We start from the raw sequence: 23,025 nt of genomic DNA on the forward strand, positions 1-23,025 counted from the left end.
AATTGCAGACACTTGCCAAGCCAGCTGGCTTGGAGGCCCTGCAGTTTTGGCACTGCTTTCAACTCCCATCACAGCTTCTTAGGGCTCATATAGCAAGGCATACATCAAATATACCAGGGTTAATAAGGGTGTGGGATTAGCTTGCAAGTTCTTCAAGCTGTTATCATAATGTTGTGGCCTGTTTCTCCCACTAGCAATTTAAAGTCTTGTAAAACCAATATGCTTTCACCAAAAACTTGCTAATGTTTACATCCTCGACTATACTTAGTAATAAGGTAGAGAATCCCTGAAATTCTACCTTCAGGACATGCAAATTCATTTTTATCATGAATATGTTCCAGAGCTTTTAGCAATCTCACTTTAAATTTGTACTGCCACAGAATTGTCTCATCGTCATATTTGACATTTAGTCATTTGAGTTAGTTTGCTTATTTTTCAAAGAGAATGCATGTTGTGCTTTTATTAGTAATGGCATGTTACACTCGTTGTGTAATTTACAGATGGTATGTCTCCAGTTAAAAATTCCAAATGGCCAATATACCAAAGCTATTGCTTTCAAGATTAAATTTCACAACCTTTTCATTTCAGGTGCCTATTTTGTTTGTTTGGTTATTTTTCCCTCCTACATCTAAATCAGCCATGAAGCCTCTCATAGGAATCAGTTTGGAGTATATTAAGTCAAATAAAATTTGTAACATTTTTGACTGCAGCTGCATGTCCCTGTTACCTTAGAGACTGCTCACTCCCTGGCCGAAAACTCAGTGTGTCTCTGTTGGTGGTGGTGGGAAATGCTGTAAGAATGCAGGCAGTCTCTTTTAGATGGAAAAAAACCAACCAAACAACCAAACAAAAAACAAAACAAAAACCAGCCAAACCCACAATTCCTTGCATTTCATGTGACACCTTACTGGATAGGTTGCCATGTACAGCCATTTCCAGAGTACAGTAGAAGATCTCAAGGGAAACATACAAATTTGCAATCAGGTTTTTCACTTTAAGGTATGAATAAAAGAGAATATAAAAACAACTGAAAAGCATTCGGTGTTTATAATCCCTTATTAAACATCAAAGGCGAACATAGGAACTAAAGACCCCTGCCTTTCTAAAAGAAATTAATGATCCTTTTCTTCCTTTGTTCCCCATGTGCTAATTGGGTATCAGAGTTCTCAGTGCACCATTGCCCAAGGTGCGAGCTGCTTTTCTTTGATGATCTGACTGTTCACTATAATTAGGCTTTACTAAAAACAACTGTTTATAACCTGTCTTTATCTTGGATTTTGCTGTGACTCATAATAAAATCTGAGCTGAATATTTGAAATTTTTTCCTAGTAAGACATGATTTACAGGGGAATGTAATATTTTGTATTAACTTAAGAGCTATATTGGATAACTTCAGGTGTTCAGAAGACATTTTACACACTTGAAAGTTTTATTCACTTGTTATTCCTGAACTTTTATGAAAGAATGGGGAAAACAGGCCTAAATCATGTTTTAGTATTTATCAAAGCATTTATTTTTTAATTGCTCTATTGAATCAGCACCTTAGGATATAGATGTTTAACTTTCAAACCTGACAAACAGAAACTTATTTTTGGATTATTTTACAAGAACTTTTACATGACTTTAGGATTATTTTACAAGAATTACCGCAGTATTTACCAAAAAGCATTTGGCATAATTGTGGTTAGAAAATTACTTTACATTGCAAATAATATACTGTTTGCCCCAAAGCTTTATACAGTTTCTATTAACACTGAGTTAGTTTTCTCACTAATGTCTAGTTGAAACTCAAACAAATCTGATGGAGGAGGAATAAGAGTCTTGCCAAGATTATGACATAGATTCCTTTGGCTAGATTTGAAAATGTGAAAGATGTGTTTTTCTTACACATTTTATCTTATAGGACTGCATCAGAGAGTGCTTTTCCTTTTAAGTTATTTTAGGTGGCTGCAACACAGAAGTCCTTGATATTTAACTTCTGTTTTATTGGAATGCTAGTAAGTCCCACCATATATATTCCTGGAGCGGGCTATTACTGTAGTTGTAATATACTTTAATAGAAGCATTAACTTTTTTCTGTCAGTGTAAATTTTACTATGGCCTGGAGCATATTAAAAAGAGTGTATGTAGTATTTCTCTGCACTCTGACAGGTTAGCTATGTAGGTAGCAGAAATATTTTAAAAGGAAGCAGGCATCTTTTGAAGTTTAGACAAAGGTCTCTGTAGAAAACCTAAACATAATATGATTGTAAGTCTAATTATAGTAAGCTGTCTGGAAAGACTTAATTTCAGTCCATCAATCCATTTTATTGTGGTTTTCACTTTATCAAGCACTGCACTGCTTGTTTATTAGGATCCTCCTAAAAAGGCATCATAGTGCCTAAAGTGTCTTTCTTCTTGAAAAACACGTTTTGTTCTCATTCATCTTTCTGCCTTAAAAGGTTGGAGTCTTTTTAAAGTATATCATTTCAAGATCTAGTATTGTTGAAATGAGCATGTGGGGGAACAGAATATTAATTGTAGAAAAAAACATAATACAGAGTTGGTTTTTTGGCGGACCACTTTAAGACACATGCCACATGATTTTAACATGCAATGTTAAAAGATAGACAATGAAGATGAAAAAATGGATCCTGGAGCAAGTTCTGTCTTCACTTCGATGAGTACTGATGTCAACAAATGCACTGATGTAAATTGAATTAAATCAACTTTAAGTCAATATTGCTGAGTGTGGAGTGATGTAAAATATATATTAACAAAGCATATAAAATCTCTTTTCTTGTTTTTCTCCTCATTACGTCCAGAACTATTGCTTTCTGCTTTCTCGAAAAACCTGGGCCCTTCACAACAAAACCATGTCTTTTATCACTGAGCAAAATAGCAGTTTTCTGGCAATACAGCTAAGCCTGAGAGGGAAGGAGCAGAAGGGAACTTCTGAAAAAGTAACAGCACGAAAGGTTTGTAGAAGTGGTGAATGTCAGGAAAGTGAAGTGAGGAAAGGACAGGAAGGAAGGAAGGAAGGAAGGGCCAAGGGAGACAGAATCCTGTCCTACAGCACTGCAATCTTTTGATGTTCCACCATAAGAGAATGCTTTCCTGTCTGCTTTTTAGGCAAATGTTTCAAAAGCATTCTGAAACAGAGATATATCCTCTTCACGTCTGTGGAGGAGGAATTGAAGGGGATTGGCAAGAAAATGCCTAATGCTGCAGCAAGCTTGAAACCAGAGTTTTCTTCACAGAAAGATGTGAAGCACAAAGAACTACAAAGCAGGTTTCCTTTCTCTCCATACCACTGCTGTCTCAGTCCTCACTGAAGGGCTTGGAAAGATCAGACACAGTCCCTGCTCAGTTTTATTTCTCCGCAAATATTGCTAAAAAAATACTTGAGTTTATGGTAGTTTCTATGAAAATCTTAGTGCATATCTCAGCATTGAAACCAAATAAATGTTAACTGTAAAGCCTTTGGTCCTACAGGATCTGGCCTAGACATTAAGTGAAAGTTTATCAAGGACTCTGAATATTTTTATATCACATTAGCTTTTGAAGATTAAATAATTCTGGAAATAAATTACATTGAGTGCAGCGGTGGACAACAATATTTCATTCTACTTTTCCTGAATTTAAATATTTAAAATACCTTTTGAGTAATTTGAAAGTGGAAATTTGAAAGTGGAAAGAGTGCAGTCTTTCTTCAGGTTGCTCCTACTCTTGGCTTTGAATTCCTGCTTATAGTGAGAATCGGAAAAGGCATTGATGTATCCAGTTCACATCCTCTTCATTTGCAATCCAGCTGCTGTGAGCTGATAGCTAGCTTTTAAATCAGTAAACTCTGGACTATCAAAACCAATTATAGTTCAACAACTTACAGTGCTTCTGTGTAATTTTCTTTATTAGGGATATAGTGCTCTGCTTGGAGACACAATTAAGAAAGCCTGAAGCAATGTTACCCATAACATTGGGTAATTTTCATCTATATATATACACACTTATTTTTGTATCTTTGTCCCTTATACATTCATAGAATCCCTTCTTTTTGAGGTTTCTTATGGTATTAAGTACTACTAACAGAATTATTTTTAAATGCTTTTCTGTATCAAGCTATTGTCTGTCCTACAAAACTGTGGTGAAAAACTAAACAAGAGTCATTAGCTACATCACGGGCAACTATATACTATGGTACTAACTATAAAATCAGTGTTGTGCAGCTTAACTGTTCTTTCCTGACTTCTGGTTAGATGTTAGAGCAGCGAAACAGGAATTCAAAATCAACATTTCTAGACATACTGAGCAATTATATCGACTTAGTAAATATCTAACTTACTCGTTCTTTAAATGTGAGTTCCATAGTTAACTTCACAATTTGCTGGAGATGATGCATTTTCCTGACTCTAAGAGAGCCACTAGGTGGGAGTATGTTATCTCAAAAGGCACTTGGTCAGCCACGGCGGCAGTTGGCATTTTGGAGGAGCTCCACTCTTCTCTTTTCCTGGCAGCCATGATATGCTGCAACTCTCTTCACACCATATAGAGTTCGTAATGATCGATTTGGGAATTCTCGACGCTCATCTCCACACGGGATGCTTGGGAAACACTGCCTTCCTCTGGCCCAGGAGGATATGACCTGGGGCAAGCAAAGTCAAAGACTTCATAGAGTCATAGAGTATCCTGAGCTGGAAGGGACACACAAGGATCACAAATTCCAACTCCTGGCCCTGCACAGTACACCTCAAGAGTCACACCCTGTGCCTGAGAGCATTGTTCAAACACTTCTTGAACTCTGCTAGGACTGGTGTTGTGACCACTTTCCTGGGGAGTTTGTTCCAGTGCCCAACCACCCTCTAGGTAAAGAACATTTTTCCTAATATCCAACCTAAACCTCCCCTGACACAGCTTCATGCCATTCCTGTCACTGGTCACCACAGAGATCAGTGTCTGCCCCTCCTTGTCCACTCACCATGAAGCTGTAGACCACACAATGAGGTCTCTCCTCAGTCTCTCCCCCAGGCCAAACTGACCTCAGCTGCTCCTTATGTCACTTCCCCTCCAGACCTTTCACCATCTTCCTGACCCTTCTTTGGACACAATCTAATAATACTACAAGTGCCACACTTCAGAAATTCTATCTCATACCCAGACAAGGAACACAAGCTAATTACATAGAAAGCCCCAAGGACCAATGAGAAAATAGATTCAGAGGATCACCTTGTTAACATAAAAACTAATAATAACAAATTTTTTTAAAGCCTTGTTAAAATATATTAAAAGCCAGGCATTTGCCAAAGACAGAACTGGGAAGTGATAAAGTGTCTTTTCAGGAATTGGGCTGAAGTGTCTTCAAGTGTCTTTTGAGGAATTAGGCTATAGGGAAAAACAAAAGTTGTAGTGATATTCAACACAAAAGTGAGAGAGCAGTTTTCAAAGTAAGCTAGTTCCTTTTTTAAAGGAATGGACCCTCACATTAGTTCTAAAATGAGAATAGAGTATAAGGCATTCTAGCACAGATCGGTAAATTTCAAGTAAAACTGATGGATGTGTGTGTTCAGCTCTAAAGATCTAGGATGATACTGTTGGACTAAGTGTAATGTGTAGTAAATTTTGGAGGGCAGCCATGGTACTAAAAAGATGGTGCCAAATGAGCTGTTCCCAAAGTACAACTTTGTGGAAACAGCAAAAACTCTGATTTTCACATCAGGAATATCTGCACTGTAAGACTGTAACTGGAAAAAAATTAATGCAAATGATTATTCATTGTTTCCTGTAGTACAAGAAGGGGAGGGACAGCTAATGTAAATAAAACAAAATTTTTAGAAGTTCTTTTTCTTATATTATAGTTCATCTTGCTACAGAGCCTTTTGAAGGTCAGGCTGATAAACTAAAAATGGAGTTCACACAGGGTAAGAGTATTAAACATGATGAAATGAATGCAAGCTCTAAAACTGGAAGTTTGGGAATTGTAAACTTCCGAGAACATATCAATAATCCATCTGTACTTCTACCCCGTCCTCAAGTGTTCACTGTTGCTCATCAGTGGAGAATGATACTTTGCTAAACCGACTTTCAGATATTGCCAAGGTCATTCCCTGTTTCCTATGATGGTAAAAATTTGGGCCTGATCTATAAGTTCAAGGTGCTCAAAGGCAGTAAAGTTGTTAATGGTGTCTGGTTGTCTTGCTGCAGCTCTGGATTGAGAGTCCAGTTTTCCTAAATAATAATGGGAGTAGCTTTGTTCACAGAAAAAAATCCCAGATGCCACCTGAAGGGTGCATTGCCTAAACCAGCAAAAAATGTGATAGAAACAATGGTGGCAGTGTAAAACCATCTGTAGGTAGCTGCCTGAAAAGATCTGAAAAACTACAAAGAAAAAAAAGAAGCTGAAGGGTTTTGGACTTGTAGGATTCTTTAAAATCTTCACTATTACTGGGGGTTTATTTCTGAACATCTTTATTAAATTTTTATACGTACAAGATTTTGAAGAAGTCAGGGAATTGGTGGCAATATTTTGTATTTAATTTTGCTTTCTATGAAGACACTAATAAAGTTCCTGTTGGTTTTAGCTGGAAGAAATATAACCCAGTGATGCTGCTGTAATAAAGAAGCCTGGAGTACTACTTAATTATAGTCATGGTATTACTTTTAACTGTGCAGTTCTAATTATGCAACTTTTTAAAAGGAATTTCTCGTACTTTTTTTTTTGTTTTTAGGGCCAAATGTTTTTTGTATAAATAGATATCTTGCTGGTACTTTACTAGTTACTGAGGGAAAGTAACTTCTAAAACTGGTTTGGGTGGGTATTTTCAGCTTGCTAGTAAAAATCTCTTTGCAAGTAATAAAAACCTCATTATAATTTTGAAACACATTTCATAACTATGCTCCACTGCCTGTGCAGTTCTCAATGCTTTAACAGTATTAGTTACTGGAATTGCTCAAAGTCATCAGAAATAGAAGCGTTTTGTTCCTTGATGGAATTTCAGTTCATCAGCCAAGTAGAATTACTGCTTTCTCCAGGCAAGTTTTTGAAAAGACATTATTCCCAGCATACACCCTATCTGTTAATACATGATGAAATTGTCATTCTAAAATAGTTACTTTTACAGTGGAGTGGTGCTTTCTTGCAAACAGTGTGACCAAAACCTACATGCTGCTGGAAACTGGGACTAGTAACTAAAAGAATACGAACAGTTGTATTTACCGCGCAATCATCCATGATAAGTGGCAGATATACTGGATGAAGAAATGTTATTTTTGCCTATTTGTCAAGGCCATGCCCTAGTTTATTACACATTTGGATTTCCAGAGGAGCTGAGATTTGTCTACATCCCAAGGTTGATGAAGAGATGAGTAACTGAGTAATGGGATGTGGTAACATGACTGTGGATATCACGGGCTACATCTTCATGCATGCTTCATGGCATTTGGAACCTTACACACCTGCCAGTCTGAGATGATTTGCATTCCTAGGTGAGACCTTCAGGCTCCTTTTCCAAAATTTTAAATACTTTGGAAGGGACTCCTGAAATACCGTCTGAGCTGCAACCTGTGTAACTCACCCATGAATAAAATGAGGCTTGGGATGGAATTGAAACAGTCTGGAATGTATCTGCATTATTCAGACCTCTTGCTTCAGGTGAGCAGGTATGACTGCAATACAGGACAGGGCCATGAAATGTTACCTATTCAGGCTCCAAAAGAGACAGAGCTGGGATAGATGGTGCTGAACTGCAGAGCTGCCTCTCCCTAGGGCTAAATTCATGCTCCATTTTTCACAGATATGCTGTGTCTGGTTCTGGAGGCAACCAAGTCATCCTAGGCTCCAGGCTACTTAGACAGTGCATTATCATGTCGTAGAGACACTAAATGAAGTGGCTGAAATTGGGTGCCTCCCTTCCTAATATTCACTTGGAGCTACCTACAATCCAGTCTGCAAATATAAATGGCAAAAGTTACTGTATTTAGTAGCTAACTCTAGTATTTCCAGCAGGAGTGTGGGGAACTCCTCATTATCTTCACATCCACATTTCTTCAGTTTTTATTAGAACTAATTAATAACTTTTCCTTACTATGTAGGAGTAACAGACCCACCCCCTCCCTCTGTTTATGTGCAATACTAAATGGAAACACACAGGTACTTTCTGTAAAACTGCAAGGAACATGGGTGCAAATCTGACTTAGGTCTCAGCCTATGCACACACAGAATATAAGGTGGCTTGGCAACTTGAGCAGAGCATAACCTCTCATTTGAATGTATTCTTAATTACTACAGTATGCCTTCTTAGCCTCACAGAACTCTGGTTTCACAGGCAGAGAAAATACCTTCTAGGGAGGAACCATCCATTTTATTTATTTGATATGTGTAATACAAAAAATCTATGACCTTATGCAAATGCTAACCATACTAACTGGATGGTAGCCAGAAATCAGAGATCATTATTGTCCTGGTTATTGAAACGGAAAAGAGTTAAAAAGGAGACATGGTAGCCAATAGTTTGGGAGGTACAGCAGGTTATCTGGTTTAACTAAGAGCATTTGTTACAATGAAAGCAACAGCACAGTAAAGAAGCTGACCTCTGATCAAACCTAACAGTCTCTCCCTTATTTCTACCTGAAAATTTTATGAATGTGACTTCCAGAAATGTCCCTATCTTAGCAGTTTCTAATTGCATCTAGAGATCTTTCCCATTCTAAATGTCATTGGGGCAAATAGACCATGAGAAGTGCACCCTCCTTTGGAGATCCCAAACAGAGCCTGTTCCAACATAGAGTGGACAGAGAGCCATTTTGCCCTTCTAACTCAAAGTCACAGGTATTGCCTGACTTGATTTAAAAAAAAAAAAAATAAATCAATAATCACTGTCCTAACCATGAGACTAAAAATGAAAAAGGTAGCCACCCTATAGCCTTATCCAAAGTCACGTGGCCTCCTGCAGGATGGACTGAGAAGGTCCTAGGAACAGGTCTCCCAAATCCCCAGAAATTCTGTAACCATCACATTTTCCCCCCTCTTTGTAAATGGGTATTGCTGTTTCCATTCAAAGTGCTGCTCAGTCAGGAAGGGGTACAAGGTTTTGGGTAATAAGTGCAGATGTCTGCCTTAAAATTCTGGCCAGAGTTACCAGCTTAACAAGGTTGTAAAATAAGTTTGCGCATTTGAGCATGGTCATCCATGTTTGCATGATTTCAGTTGCAGCACCTGGTAACTGCTGCTCTCTTGGAGCATGCCTTGGGTCAAGGCAGGCCAGGGAGGACTATTCATAGCCATTACAGGTGAAACAGTAGTTCAGCTACATACACAAGTCACAGTGTACCACCACATAGTCAGAAGACTGACCACCACCCATTTTATTTACTAGGTTGGATTACAGCCTGTGGCATTGCTGGTATACTTCAATTTAAGGGAAGGCAAGTTAATAATTTTAATCTCTGTGCTAATGTGCAACCCAACTGCAAGCCTTCTAAACTCCAGCTGGGCACAGGAAGGCACACAACACTGTGCCCTGCATACCCAACTAAGCAGCATCCGAGTCTTCAGGTGTGCACTTCTGCATTCACTGACCAGTCTTTCACCACACTTAATATGCCCTGCTCTTGCAAGTAAAATAAACCTGCATTATCTGCCTGTCACATTCCCACTGCTTTGTTCAGACCAAACACCAAGTTGTAGGTGTTGCAATGTAGTTATAGGGACTGTGCAGCTGATTTGCTCCAAATCACACTATCACAGAGCAGCCACTGACAGTTCTGCAGTTTACAGATACATGATACAAAAGAGGCAACTTCTGAAACAAAGCCACAGGGCTAAACAAAGTTCTCTTATAAATAGGAGAAACATAAAAAAGCTACAGAAAGTCTTACAGAAAGTTTTCTACCCTGTGAGACACTGAGACAGTAATTCCAAATCCCCAGTTTTGTGACAGACAGAACTGTGGTACTGAAATCAATGTAATTCTGACTTAAGCCTTCAAGTTCTCCCCACTTGTGCCCGTTCTCCCACAGTCTCTGAGCACTCAGGACCATACCCTCAATGTTCTCTTGACTTCAGAACTGAAGCTACATCACTTCAAATACTTTCAGCGTTCCATTCCTACAGCAGAGGAAATTGTTTATTCCACAGCACAATGGTCTGAAAGATTTTTGTAAGGCTGACTAGAGACTGGAATGCCTCGAAACTAAGCTTTTCTATCTTCACTTCCCATCAGAAAGCTCATTCATGACACTTAAGTACTCAGATGAATCAGTTCTGAAGCTATTACAAAGCATAATGAGGAAATGCTCCGAGTCACCTGAGAACTTTAATTTCAGTGGATAAAGGAGATACTAACTAATGACTGTCTAACATGTTTCTGTATCACCCAGTGGTGTGTGATGCTTTATTTAATGTGAGAACATGCAACAAATAATACAGCACCATATAATTTCTAGACATCACACTTCTAATGTTTCTTGTTGTGGCAGTCTGCATTCTAAAGCCTGTCAGGAAGATGTCAAATGAAACGAAAGTTTAATTCCCTCTTCCCTACCCCCTCAGACTTTAACAAGCATTACTGTGATTTTGTTTTCATTAAAAGCCTCAATGGTATTTATACATAGCATTCCCCTTCAGCACAGGAGAATGCAGAGTGAAATCAAGCAGCAGATGACTCTTCAGCACAGAATGAGCAATCATTTATGTTCCAAGCTAAAATAACTGCAAACAGAAAACCAGAAAGCACACTGTTCTAATGTCTTCATTTAGTAACTTACCTTTTTTGTTCATGTATTTTGAACAAGGCTTTTCTAAAAGCGTTTTGAACCTTTTTTTTTTTGCTTTCCTTGAAGAGCCTCAAGTGAGCCATCTAACCTATAAAAGATATCTTTACTACCTGCCTTTTTCAGTGGCATGGGGTGATGGTAATACTTCTTCATTATGTATTCTGGTTTAACCACACAGCTTTTCAAAACAGCCCCCACTAAAATGAGCTGTGGCTCTGGGTTTACACTCCCCATCACCATCACTGACAGTTACCAATGAACAATTTCACTTCTAAGCATACACATTTTCCCAACAGCTGAACTGCTACACACTTTTCTGTGTTTTTCTTATAACTAGCTCCTTAATTTCAATGGTATCACAGTTTAGCTCAAGTCTGAAATGCAGTGGTCCAGCTAGTGCTTATTTTTACTCAAGTAATTACAGAAAAAAGTTGACACTGACATTTAGCAAAATATTTCAGAGTACACACACCACCTGCTGAGCTCAACATGAAAATTCATGCCTGCTAGTCTTTCTCCTGAGTATGACTGATTTCACTCATGCCTGACTTTAACAAAATTTCCAGATCTTTGCTAGAACTATAGTTGGTAGGAAAAATGACTAAATATGCAGCTGAATTTCTGCTCCTACGCCCATATTATTACTTGTTTTTGATGAAAGGATACAGCAAGACTTTCTAGACCATTTCATAGCATTTAGAAGTTTAAAATTTTATTTGCCAAAGGAAAATTCTCTACTGATATGTCTGAAAGCCTGCAAGGAACTGCTTTCATTTCTTTCATAGATACCTATGAAAATCCCAATTTCCTCAATCTGGATGCTTTTGCTCAACAGAGTTAGAAGCACAGGAGCACTGGTCCTTTGATACTGAAGCTAGAGCAGGAACATGTCTCTGCCTTCCAAGAGTCCCATGTGTGATTCAGTTACTGGTCATGACCCTGTTGTTTATTGTACATGTGGATCGCAAGAATTACTGGAATTCTTATAAATCCCAATTAAATAAAGGGTAAAAGAAAAGCCCACCTATAATCAGACACCATGTAACTGCATGTTAATAGCCTGTTCAGTGCCCTACTGGGATATCTTAGAGTAATGCTACAGTATTATACTCAACTTCAAGAGGTCAGTAGACATTTTTACATGAGTAAAATCTATTTATATAATTACAGTTATGAGTACAGCTCATGCCTTATTCACAGCAAGTAAAAAAACCACACTGAAGTTTATGTAAATAATACTAATGCATACACTATGAAAAAGTAACTCATGTTAATTTAAAAAACACCTTAATTTCAAAAGTTTACCAGAAACAGTTACACTGAGCATTGCAATCTTTCAAAGCAAAATAGAAGCTGTTTACGAGGATCCAGCAGTAATTGATATCCAGCTTCTTGGAGATGGGCTGCCAATTGAACATGTAGTGAAAGCTGGGCTGAAATGCTGGCAGCAAGAGTCATGCTACTCTTTCCCATGAGCTGGAATTTTACCCCAGTCTTTACATTCTTTGTCGGTTATGGTGGAACATCCAGAAGATGATGATTAGAGAGTAGCCAAGTAGACTCTCAGTTCTAAAAATCCAAACTTCAAGCATCTGTAAGATCTAGGGGAAGGAGGAGGAAGTTTATAACATGGTTAAAAAGAATCTTTCTAAAAGTGGGCAAGTGGCCTTTTCAGAGTTGATCAACAGAGCTGATGGCAAGACACTGCACACCATTAATAGAAGTAAATCTGAGGCTGAGTCCTGGGTGAAGACACCATCATATCTACCTTTAACTAGAAAGAAAGGCAAGCACAGCACATCAACAAGTAAGCACATGTATGCACATAAGGCATTCCAGAAGCTGAACAATTTCTCTGCATACATAAAAGACCTTGCTAAGAAAAAAAAGCCAAGGTTTTTAGTATTTAAATAATTGCCTAGATGAACTCGATTTCAAATCCAACTTGACACATTCTTGATAAACTGAAAGGCTACAGAATTGAAGATAAAACATTTCCAGCACCAGCTACTGGCTTGGAAGTAAATACTTACAAGAGATAGTATAGGAAGACATGTTGTCTTTCACTGAAAAAGTGTTTTAAGGCAATATCCAAAATCACAATATAGCCACCACAGAAACTGCTCCAATGATCCCTGATACTTTACAGCATCTACACAGCTTCCACTGCTGCAAAATGGTAGGAACTGAACTGGTGTCTGTCCTCCTCCTCCCTGCCATGTGCCGTAGAATGCTGGAAATGTCCCAACATCTGTACATCACTAGTTCACATAAAGCAAATAGATTTCTTCCCACCGCTCCTAAATCCCTCTGTAGCCATTTATATTAGCCACTATCAATGGCAAAGAAATTGGTGAGGAATTGCCATCTTTCCTTATCATTAACCCAATTTAAAAGTTGTTCAATAAGGTAGCAAGTGTTTACACAATTAATTCAAATGACAGATTTCTGAACATTGCCCAAAAGGCAAACGACTTTAACTGGTCTGGCCAGATACACTCCTGCAGCACCCAGCTCAGGGATGGTTTTTCTTTTTTGCTCTCAAAAAAAGTCAATTTACTTGCATTTCCACCAAGGAGTATTTTAGGAATGGAGACAGTAATTCATTAATATATGCTATATCTATAAAAACAAGAGGTAAGCAGTTTATTCTCCATTTCCATCACTCTATGGAACATTTTAAGAAGATATATATATTAACATATTAAGAAGAAGATGAAGGATGTTATTAGAATCATTTTTGGCTAAAGACAAGAAGCAGAACTGCATCACGACCCTACTTTTTCCATGATTTAAAGGTGTGTTAAATTATACCGAGATTTTCAGGAAATCTGTTATTTGGCTTACACAGTAAGCTATGCCTTGTGCACTGTGTTCTAGACAAAGTCGTATTTTAAAATTATGCACAAAGTTAAACTTTACATGATGCCAATGAGTAATGTGTGCTTTCGTACGTACAGTAGTATACATCCTATATACAGATGCTGGATACAAGCCTCCAGGAAGGCTGTTAGCCAGCCATCCACAGAAAGAAAGGAATGAAGATGGTGGGGAGTGTCGTGGAGGGTGCCACACCTAGGCAGACTATTGACGCTAGTCCCACAAGCACCGATGCAAGCACGCTCCTCTGGTCCCGAATAATCATCTTCACAGTCTCACAGAACTGGAAAAAAAAAAAAAAAGTGCAAAAGATGAGATTTAAAGAGGAAAGCTTTGGCTGCAGAGCTGGCGATGCCCACTCTCTCGGAACAGAGCGGCGACTGCTGCCCCAGCTCTCATACGAGCTCCCCGGAGGGAGGCGAAGAGCTGGGCTGGCACCCCATCACCCCCAGCATCAGCCCAGGTACTGCCTGTGGTTCCGGCTAGAACCTGTAGCTTCTGAGCATTTTAGAAGCGTATTAATTGTTCTACTAATTCCGCTTCGCGTTTCTCGCCTCTTGAAGCCAACCGAGTCCAGGCTCGCAGCCGTCCCGAGCAGCTCCGCGCCGGCGGCACTGCCCGTTGCGGGAAGAGCGGTATCAGCGGCACCCCGGCCCGGGGCCTGCGGCGGCCGGCCGGCCCAGCTCCGGGGAGCGGCGTTGCCGGGGGAGGGGCAGCGCCGCCGCTGGCCGGGCCGTACCTTGTCGGTCTGGAAACTGACGGGAGCTCCGTATCGGCAGTAGGTGACGAAGTGCTCGCAGTTGTTCCAGAGCAGGCTGTAGGCCGTGGCACCCACCAGCTTCTCCGCCCGGCGGGCCGCTTCCTCGCTGCCCAGCACCTGGTTCTCGAAGAGCCGGTCCATGTGGTTGACCAGGATGCTGCCGCCGTAGGCAAAGTCTTCCACCGTGTCCACCCGGACGCTGGCCGTCCTAGCGATGACGCCCAGGATGAGCCGCTTATTGGTCACCACCTGCTGGATCTGCCGACGGTCGCCGGTGATGGAGGGCAGGATGTCGGGCATCATGTGGGCGACGCGGTTCTCGCCCAGGTAAATGCCGAAGTGGATGAAGAGAGTGCGGGGCACCTCCAGCAGGTCTCCTCGCTTGAAGCAGCTGGTGTCGTAGTAGCCGGGTGCAGGCGGTGGCGTTTCACCGCCAGAGCCCGCGGGCAATGGCCGGATGTGGACGAGGAGCATCAGCTTCTCCAGCAGCAGCGAGGCCGCCTGTGGCACCGGGTTCTTCATGGTCGGCAAGGGAAACCCTCGGTACCTCGGAGCAGCTCCTGGCCCCCGGCACCGCTTTTCTAGGATAGCAGCGGGGCGGGGCGGGCACCCGGGCCGGCCCACCGGGTGAGGGGCGAGCGGGGAGCGCCCGCCCCAAGGACCGGCCGGGCTTTACCGGGGGCCGCGGCGGGCACCCTCAGCCGGCCCGGCGTCCCTCGGGCCGGCCGCGGCTCGGCCCTCGGCATGGCGCGGTTCCCGCAGCCTGGAGCCAGCCGCAGCTCCGCCCCGTCTACCGCCCGCACTGCCCAGGTAGAAGTGCACAGCAGAGTGCGGGTAAAGCCCTTCACCCTCCCCGGGGAGAGCAGCGAAGGCTGCCGGGGCCACAGCCGCTTCGCGCGCCTTTCCCCGCCGGCGGGACCTGAAGGGGCTCCGGGCGTCCGGCCCAGCCGTCGTGGGGGCCAAGCGGAGACTGGATCGGATCGGATCGGGGGTCGGGCCGGGCGGGCTGCCAGGATGCTCGCACGGCGGCGTGACAGGGGAGGGAGCATCTCTCTCCCTGAAAGGAAACAGGTCTCCGAGGGAGAGCGGCAAGTCACATTTATTAATGAATTCGCACCAAAGGTCCGCCAGCTAAGAGTGGGAAACGGCGGAGCGCTATTCTCGTGCTTTCAGTTTCATGCTAATCCATTATGCAAATAGCTAAATCCCGGCAACGGGAGCCCACAAAAGAGCAGCCCTGTCAGGTCAACAATGCCGCCCCGATCGGGGCTCGGAAGTTTCAGTAACCAAGCGGGTTCCTGCCCCCTCGGGGATGGCGGGATGATGGATAGTTCAGACATTCATCTTACCTGGAAGATGACAGGGCGTGGAGGGGCAGGGGAGGTGCCGCGGCTGCAGCCTTTCACCGAGTCCCCGCCGCCGCGGATCTTTGTTCGTGCCGCAGCCGCCCCGGCCCGGCGCTGTCAGAGCGGCTGCGGGGGGGGCGCCTTCGCCTCTGAGAAGCGCGGAACGGGCGGAGGGAGGGGGAAGGAGGAAGGGGCTATCTATGCGAGTAAGAATGCTGGGAGAAATTTGGTGGAGCGTCTTCCTTTAAACTCGGGCAAACACTTCAACCTCAGGCTGCCAAATACGAAACGGGAAAGTGGGAAGAGGAGCGCTGGTGTCTAACAGCCTGGCAGCTCTCCACAGGCAAACCGCGCTGAAACAATAGGTTATTTTTCTCTCCTCAGTCACTTAAAACTCTGTGGAGCACGAATGAGATCTCTAGACCACCCCAGAGCTGTAGAATCCCTCTGGTCACACCAGCAAAAAAAGAGAAAACGCTGATTATCCGTTTTCTTTCCATTTGCAAACAACTCTGGTATGATTTGGAAGACAAAGGGGATGCCAAAGACCCAGCAGGTGACAGTCTTCTGCCAACACAGATACTTAACCCAGGTTCAGGATCTTGTAAACATAGAAGCTTATTGATGAACCAAAAGCAAGTTTTCGCACTTCCTCATAAAGAAAATATTTCAGGGAAGGGGTTACCTCACTACTTGTCAACAAAAAGTGACGGCCGGTACTCCTCCATTTCCTCCTGCTTGGAGCAGAGGGCAGCTTCCTGAGAAGCTGTCCTCACCTTGCTTCATCTTCAAAGAAAGGGCTCCCCATAACCACTTGTTCAGTTGCTGGTTACAGGCCAGAGTCCCAGCACTACTTAACAGAGTGATCAGGCCTTTGAGATTTTGTCTGGAGTCTCAGCCAAATTTTTATGCAACAGAGGCTTACCTCTCTCAAGGCCCTACTTCAAATCACATCACTTACAAAAGAGAAAATACCTTTTAGATATAGCTTATTATGCCGGTACAGGAACCCTGTGGATTAGCCACCAGTCACACATGATTATTTAATTAAACCAGCATGTTTTCAAATCCAGATGTTAGAAATGTGCTTGGAAGGTTTGAGGCTTCTTCTACTAGTAAATAAAAATGGGAGGAGGAAAAGGAGGAACTTCTCATTTTTAACTAGTGCTTTTTTTTTAACAGATGAGGGAAAAAGAAATTTAAACACCTCATCCTGATAAAGGGTCTCACCTGTTTGGTGATAGTCACATCAGCTGGTCCAGAGCTGAAAGCACAGATTATCAGACTCCACACAAAGTCCTGGTGCAGAAAGGTTCCTGTCTCCCTCCCGTGTGGATAAGCACCATTCCTGCCCGCACTGCCGTCTTAAGATTCCCCTTCTTCCCTTCTCTAAAAGTGTCTAGGGAGTGTCTGAATGGTCTTTGGTGAAATAGCTGGTAGAGATGCTTCAGTTCTACAGTTCAGGTTTCTCTTCCCTGTCCAAAGGAAGGTAGAGGAATTCAGCTGAGCTCCCTGGCAGATAGAGAACGGGATCTTTCACATGGAGCCATCCTTTGTTTGCTTTTTTCATACCAGTTAGCTTTAAACCCAAAATCACCAGGGTCTTGTAAATCTGTATTTATGTAAATCATGTAAATCTGGAAAGCAAACCAGAATGAAACTGAAGAGGAACTGCCATGAGAAGACTCAAAGTCTTACTGCATGGGTGGGTTTCGAAAAAGTAAGGTGAAATGTGAGACATTTCTGCAGTATAATTTCCTCATATCTTAGGCACTGAGGAGCTTTCTCTCTCCCTCTCCCCACACAACCATGCATTCACTCTCTCTCAGCCAAGAAATCCCAGTGAACAAGCCCAAAAGGCATTACAGAGCAGATGGATCTGTGGAATCCACTCAGGTAATGCTTCACCACTACCTTCCAACTCCTGTGAGCACCACTGTATGCAAAACACTTAATACAACACATCAAAGTAATTCCTTTTATGTATTGAAAAGCAACCTGCAACCCAACACTTTCTGCTTTCAAACCCAAGGGGGGGCTGCACTTCTATTACTGTCAAACTTCCAAAGTGCAATGTAAGGTATATTTATCATAATTTTTCATCTGAAAGGGGAAAGAAAACATTTTCTTTAGTGGGAAAACATCTCTACTGGAGATGGCAAAACTGAAAAATACACATTGTGCATCAAACACTGGTATATCCTCTTGGGTGACTTTTGTATGACAGCTTTTGTACCTTCAGTACATAAATTTAAGTGGGAAAATCACTTTGGAATATTAAATATAAACCCAAAAAACTTTGAGGAAGTACTTGTTTGGACTGTTAACTGTTGTGGAATAATTTAATGATAAAACCCATGCTTTATTTTTGAGTTAGGCTCAGATGCAGTAAGAAAACTGTGAGAGGTAAGAATGGAGTCTTTGTTTAGTAGTGCAGATGAGGCAAAGTACAAAAACTTAAGTAAGAGGTGTAAGCCAGTTTCCATTACACAGAAATTCCTGTATTAGAAGGAACCTTATTTTATGCACTAGACATTACTATTTCTATCCTGCTCTCACAGCTAACACAGGAAGGAAACACAGTAGGGAAAACGCAGGAAAGGTGGGGAATTGGAAGGTTATGTTCTTGCCTATACGAGGAACAGACCTGGTTTAACAAGCAAGCAAAATGAATTTTTTAACTGACTGAAGCTAAACCAATGCTGACTGCATACATGCTCACCTTTGTGTATAGTTTGTATTTTATCAAACCTCTCTCCATGACTCAAGCTTTACTTTCAGATCATCTGGGACTGCATTGTTCGATGAATTCAAAACATGTTAAGGCATTCAAGGAGAAGAACAGCTTTGGATAGGGATTTTTGAAGGATATAATTTGCAAGAAAAGTATCTGAAAAGCAATGCCATTTGGTTTAAGCTGAAAGAAATAATGGACAGAAAACACGTTTGTGAAGGATGGTTATATAACATCCAAAAGGGCTACACCAGAGATAAAAAATAACACCTTTGTATTCCTATATCCAGTCCATTTGAACACTGTACCATTCCTTTCAGCAAACTACAGCTTCCATTACAGAGCTGCAAGTGACCAGCTCTCCAGAAAACAGTATAATTTACTGTTTTGGTTTTTGTATTTAACAAAGACTAGGGACAGAACAGACAAAATCTGAACAAAGAAGGAATTGGCAAGACAATGCATGAGACTTGAAAGCAAGTGAAATAACTCCAAAGAACCTCTGAACTAAGTATCACTGTCTTCCAGTAGAAGAAACCACATAAATTACTAAAAAAAATTTAGAAATGTTCATTTTTATTCAGAAACTTATTACATACACATTTCCAGAGTCACTTAAGCAGCATATTGAGTGAACTGCAAATATTTACTGTAGCCTTTTTATCCTTGTAGGTTTGCTGAGGTCTGTCACTTTTTTACTTCCTCTCAGTCAGCTTCCAAACTATTAAGGAGAGTTTTCTAACAAACAATGACTGTAAACATAATAAAACCTGCACGCCATTTTCTCTTTGAAGTTATTAAACTGGCTACTTTTCTGCAACGAAGCAATGACTCATTTTTTATAACCTGACAATCATGTATGCATGGATAGTACCTATGACTTGCTCGGGCAGTAATTTTTTAGACAGATAAAGCATTCATTTATGGTTCCTTCAAATGAACAAAACCACAGGAAAGGGGAACAATTCATTGCATAGTCCTTATCAGCAAGCAAGAGGCTAGGATATTAATAACAGTGATAGACAGCACTGGAAATTTAGGAACTAACATATAGGTTTGGTGACAATTAAAAAAAATATTTATTTCCATAATTTTGTCTGGTATTACTAATACCTCGTTTTGCCAGCACTAAACAATTAATACAATCTCCTCAAAATAAAAATATTAATTTCTGAATATAAAATGCCTGAACATGTGGAGTAATATTTTTATGGCTTCTGCAGAGAAAATACAGTTATCAGAATTTCCACCTTGCGATTGTCCCAGGAAGTATGATACAGATTTTTAAGTCTCTTCTTAATGAGATTAAGTTCAGAAGTATCCAAATTTGAACATGCTAATCATATTGTGCAGGAAGAGAGATGTAGAGTTCATAACTATGAGTCAGAAGAAAGACAGAGTATACTGCATTCAACATGGTTTTCCTTCACAGCAGAAGACACTGTTTTGTGGGAAGGGCAATGCAAATGACAGGCATGACTCTGTTGCACAAATCAAGGATTTAAGAGCCCTGGAACAAAATAACCCCATCCTGCTTCATCCCTGCCAGGATTGCACCACCAAAAGGAGTGACTGGGCAGACTCCCCTTTCCTCATCTTCAAATTTATTACCACTCTAACATCTGCACTTTACTTCTAATCAGGGTTTTCAACTGAAGGATTAATTAGTAAAAGATACTGGAAAATGTAATAACAAAGTCTGTCATTAACCAGACAAAGTGCTGTAAGTTTGGTGGATCACCACCAAAGGTCAGCATTTACAACCAGTCACTGTATAACAGCACCAATTACTACTTTTCTTTATTGCCCAACAGGGAAAACTGTTCCCCAGGACCAGACAGTGCTGACTTCCCAGCAATGCAGAGCAGGTGACCCAGCCCTACTCACTGCACAGGACAGATACAGCTGACGGGACAACACTCCAGTCCATTTTCAAATAAAGTATGGGAGAAGGAAAAGAGAGATGGACCAAACAGGAGGTAATTTCCATCTTAAAGATTATCTTGTCTCATAATTAAATATTATGTTGCAATTTGATTAATTCTATTTTACAGGAAATAAACTGATTCTTCATCCACTGTATTACCTAGACAAGAAACATTATCAGCACAGACAAAGCTATTAGTCTGGTATTACTCAAAACATTTGCTAATCTGTGCCATATAGCTAAGCCTCTGAGAAGTAACTGTCAAGTTTCTATTCTTTAACTTAAAAAAAAAAAATCTCACTCAAGAAGCCAGTTCTTGTTTATAACATGTTTTTATACCACTTAATATTAAAAGCATATATATTCAACATTTGTTACTCTATCAGTGATTTTAAATCAGGAACATTTTTAATCTGGAAATCCAACAGCATCTGGCCAAGTGCTTTACCCTGTAAGAAAAAGAACCAAACCAATATTTTATTTTACTATCTAAATATACTGTCTTTAAAATAAGTTTTTTTAAACCATTTTATATTAATGTTTTTCCTGTAATCAGTGTGAGAATTCAGTTTAAGTTCCTTGTGTTTTCATGCATCCAAATCTGAGCAGATTGAACAGCTTCTTCCATTTATTTGGTACCTAGTACTAAAATCAATTTATTTGGTGTTCAATTCTATCTATTCACACATAGCATCACCTAACTTTGTGAGCAGTCTTCTTGACTCTGCTGAGATTATTTACACATGAGCATTTCTGAGTCTATGAGCACATCTGTGTGAGCCATAGATAGCATTGCTCAGGATCTCATCTTCAGGTTTAGAGGTTTTAAATATTTAATACTCAGATTGTATACATGAAAAAAATGTCTTGCTTTCAGATTCACGTAACGTCAACACAAAAGACCTCATGTCCATCTGTTTTTCATGTTTCTATTATTTATCAGTATTTTAACTACAGAAGGCATAGGATACTCAAAAATGAGGAGTTCTCCTACAGTGCATGGTTTCTGTATATACTTGGAAACAATCAGAATTGTCTAGTAAATCTTCATTTTTCAAAATGTGACAGCCTTTTGGAAAAACTGATTTTGCTGCTGCGCCAAAAACCTGGTAGTCTTCAAATCAGTTATGCTCTTTAAGATGTGCTACCTTATTAGTATACGTGTTTTTCACCAAATAGTCTAAATCCACTTTCTACTTTCCTATGTTGTTTTAAAACCTTACAGAATTAGAGACAATATCTATTAATAGGAAATTAAAAAGAGCTAGTCAAACCCCAAACCTCACAGTTCCAGCCCAAATGCTGGTTATAAAGAGACCCATAAAAGATGACTACGATAAAATTATTGCTTTGATACATGCCTGTGGGTCACTTCTTAGGGATGCTATACCACCACCACCAAGGGAATTCTTCAGAACAAAATTTAATCCATGAATTCCTGGCAACTCGTATCTGTAAAATAAAAACTGCAAATTATTTCTCAGGGGATTTTGGAAGAAACACATGTGGAGAACATAAAACAAAAACTAGCATGCAAAATTTTCGTGCTTCTGATCACATCTCACTGCTGAGTCAAATCTAAAAGGTAACAAGATTAACACTAGGCTTTACCTGCCTTCCTGTTCCTTCCTCTTACTCCAAATTAACAGCCCTTAATAGTTTTAAAGTTATACCGTAAGGTACATTCTCCTCTATTCGAAACTCATCTATTTCTAGTAAGGTTGTTTCTAGAGTTCTTTCTTTCTATGAGTTGAAGTCCGTATCTGTAAGCCAGAGGTTCAAGATCCAGTATGAACCTGGACAACATGATGAGCAAAATAAAGTATTTTTATTAGCTCCTAGTTCTGATACTGAAAAGTACAATCACTTAATTCCTGAAACTCACTTTTGTTAACAAATGCTGCCACCTAATTGAAAAAATCCTCTTCAATACTGAGAAACATCTATGTGTCATTACATCAACTCTTACAAACAGGTAACTTTATAGAAAAATCAAATCAGAGCTTTCCTGGAGCCATGTACTTTGTTCAGAGAAAATTTTATTTTAGTGTGACAGACCTATGTTTCTTTTCCACCATTGCTGTAACGATTTTTCCATCCTTGCTTTTGCCTGGTGCAGCTCCAATTTGGAAACTTCTGTAACAATCTGGCAAATGACTCTGTGGTTTCCTATTGTTACAAATTCTGTAAATAGGTCTACAGTACATTTCCATTTGCCTATTTTTGCAGTTTTCCAGTGTTTTGTCATCCTCCTTCTATTGTTGGTTTTCTTTGGTTTTGCTTTCCTCCAATACTGTCTTCATCTAAGTACCTGATAGCTTTAATTCCATAGGAAAGGATTTAAATCAGAACATCATCAAACCATGAGGAATTAACAGAAAAAGATGATATCCAATTCTCACTCTGTCTCCAGATGTCTGCTGCAATTTAAATCCTGCTTTCTCCAACATCACTTATTTTTGTTTAGTCACCTTCATTTGTTTGGGACAGATTCTTTAAATCTTTCCCCTAACATAGGTGGAATTTCTTGCAGTGCTCTTATACTGCTGATGTTGTCACTTTGAGGTTTATCTCTTTCAGCTCCTTTTGAGCACTGTGAAAACCATGGCTGTTGCTGGTGCTCACAGCCCAG

General features: G+C 40.5%; 2 protein-coding genes across 6 annotated transcripts in view; both read right to left on the reverse strand.

The window, feature by feature from the left end:
• LOC306801900 (putative RNA-binding protein 46) overlaps nucleotides 1-15,319 on the reverse strand; it is a 31,709-nt gene extending 16,390 nt beyond the window's left edge. Inside the window, exons 1-3 of one of the 2 annotated variants that reach the window (XR_013774218.1) lie at nucleotides 14,366-15,319; nucleotides 13,064-13,909; nucleotides 9,786-12,915 (exon numbers count right to left, since the gene is read on the reverse strand). Coding sequence is in view for 1 of the 2 variants with exons in the window: in XM_079305447.1 (XP_079161573.1) it covers nucleotides 13,822-13,909; nucleotides 14,366-14,908 (631 nt within the window). In the remaining variant the exon portion in view is untranslated. Of the gene's footprint in view, nucleotides 1-9,785; nucleotides 12,916-13,063; nucleotides 13,910-14,365 lie in introns of those variants that run through there. The other variant, XM_079305447.1, reaches the window with a different exon arrangement.
• Nucleotides 15,320-19,025: 3,706 nt separating this feature from the next.
• LOC306801895 (uncharacterized protein) overlaps nucleotides 19,026-23,025 on the reverse strand; it is a 59,127-nt gene continuing 55,127 nt past the window's right edge. For all 4 annotated transcript variants that reach the window (XR_013774214.1, XR_013774215.1, XM_079305438.1 and 1 more), the window contains 2 exons: nucleotides 21,755-21,845; nucleotides 19,026-20,842 (listed from right to left, as the gene is read on the reverse strand). Coding sequence is in view for 2 of the 4 variants with exons in the window: in XM_079305438.1 (XP_079161564.1) it covers nucleotides 20,768-20,842; nucleotides 21,755-21,845 (166 nt within the window). In the remaining 2 variants the exon portion in view is untranslated. The remainder of the gene's footprint in view (nucleotides 20,843-21,754; nucleotides 21,846-23,025) is intronic.

This window comes from Erithacus rubecula (assembly GCF_903797595.1).
Source record: "Erithacus rubecula genome assembly, chromosome: 5".
NCBI lineage: Eukaryota > Metazoa > Chordata > Aves > Passeriformes > Muscicapidae > Erithacus > Erithacus rubecula.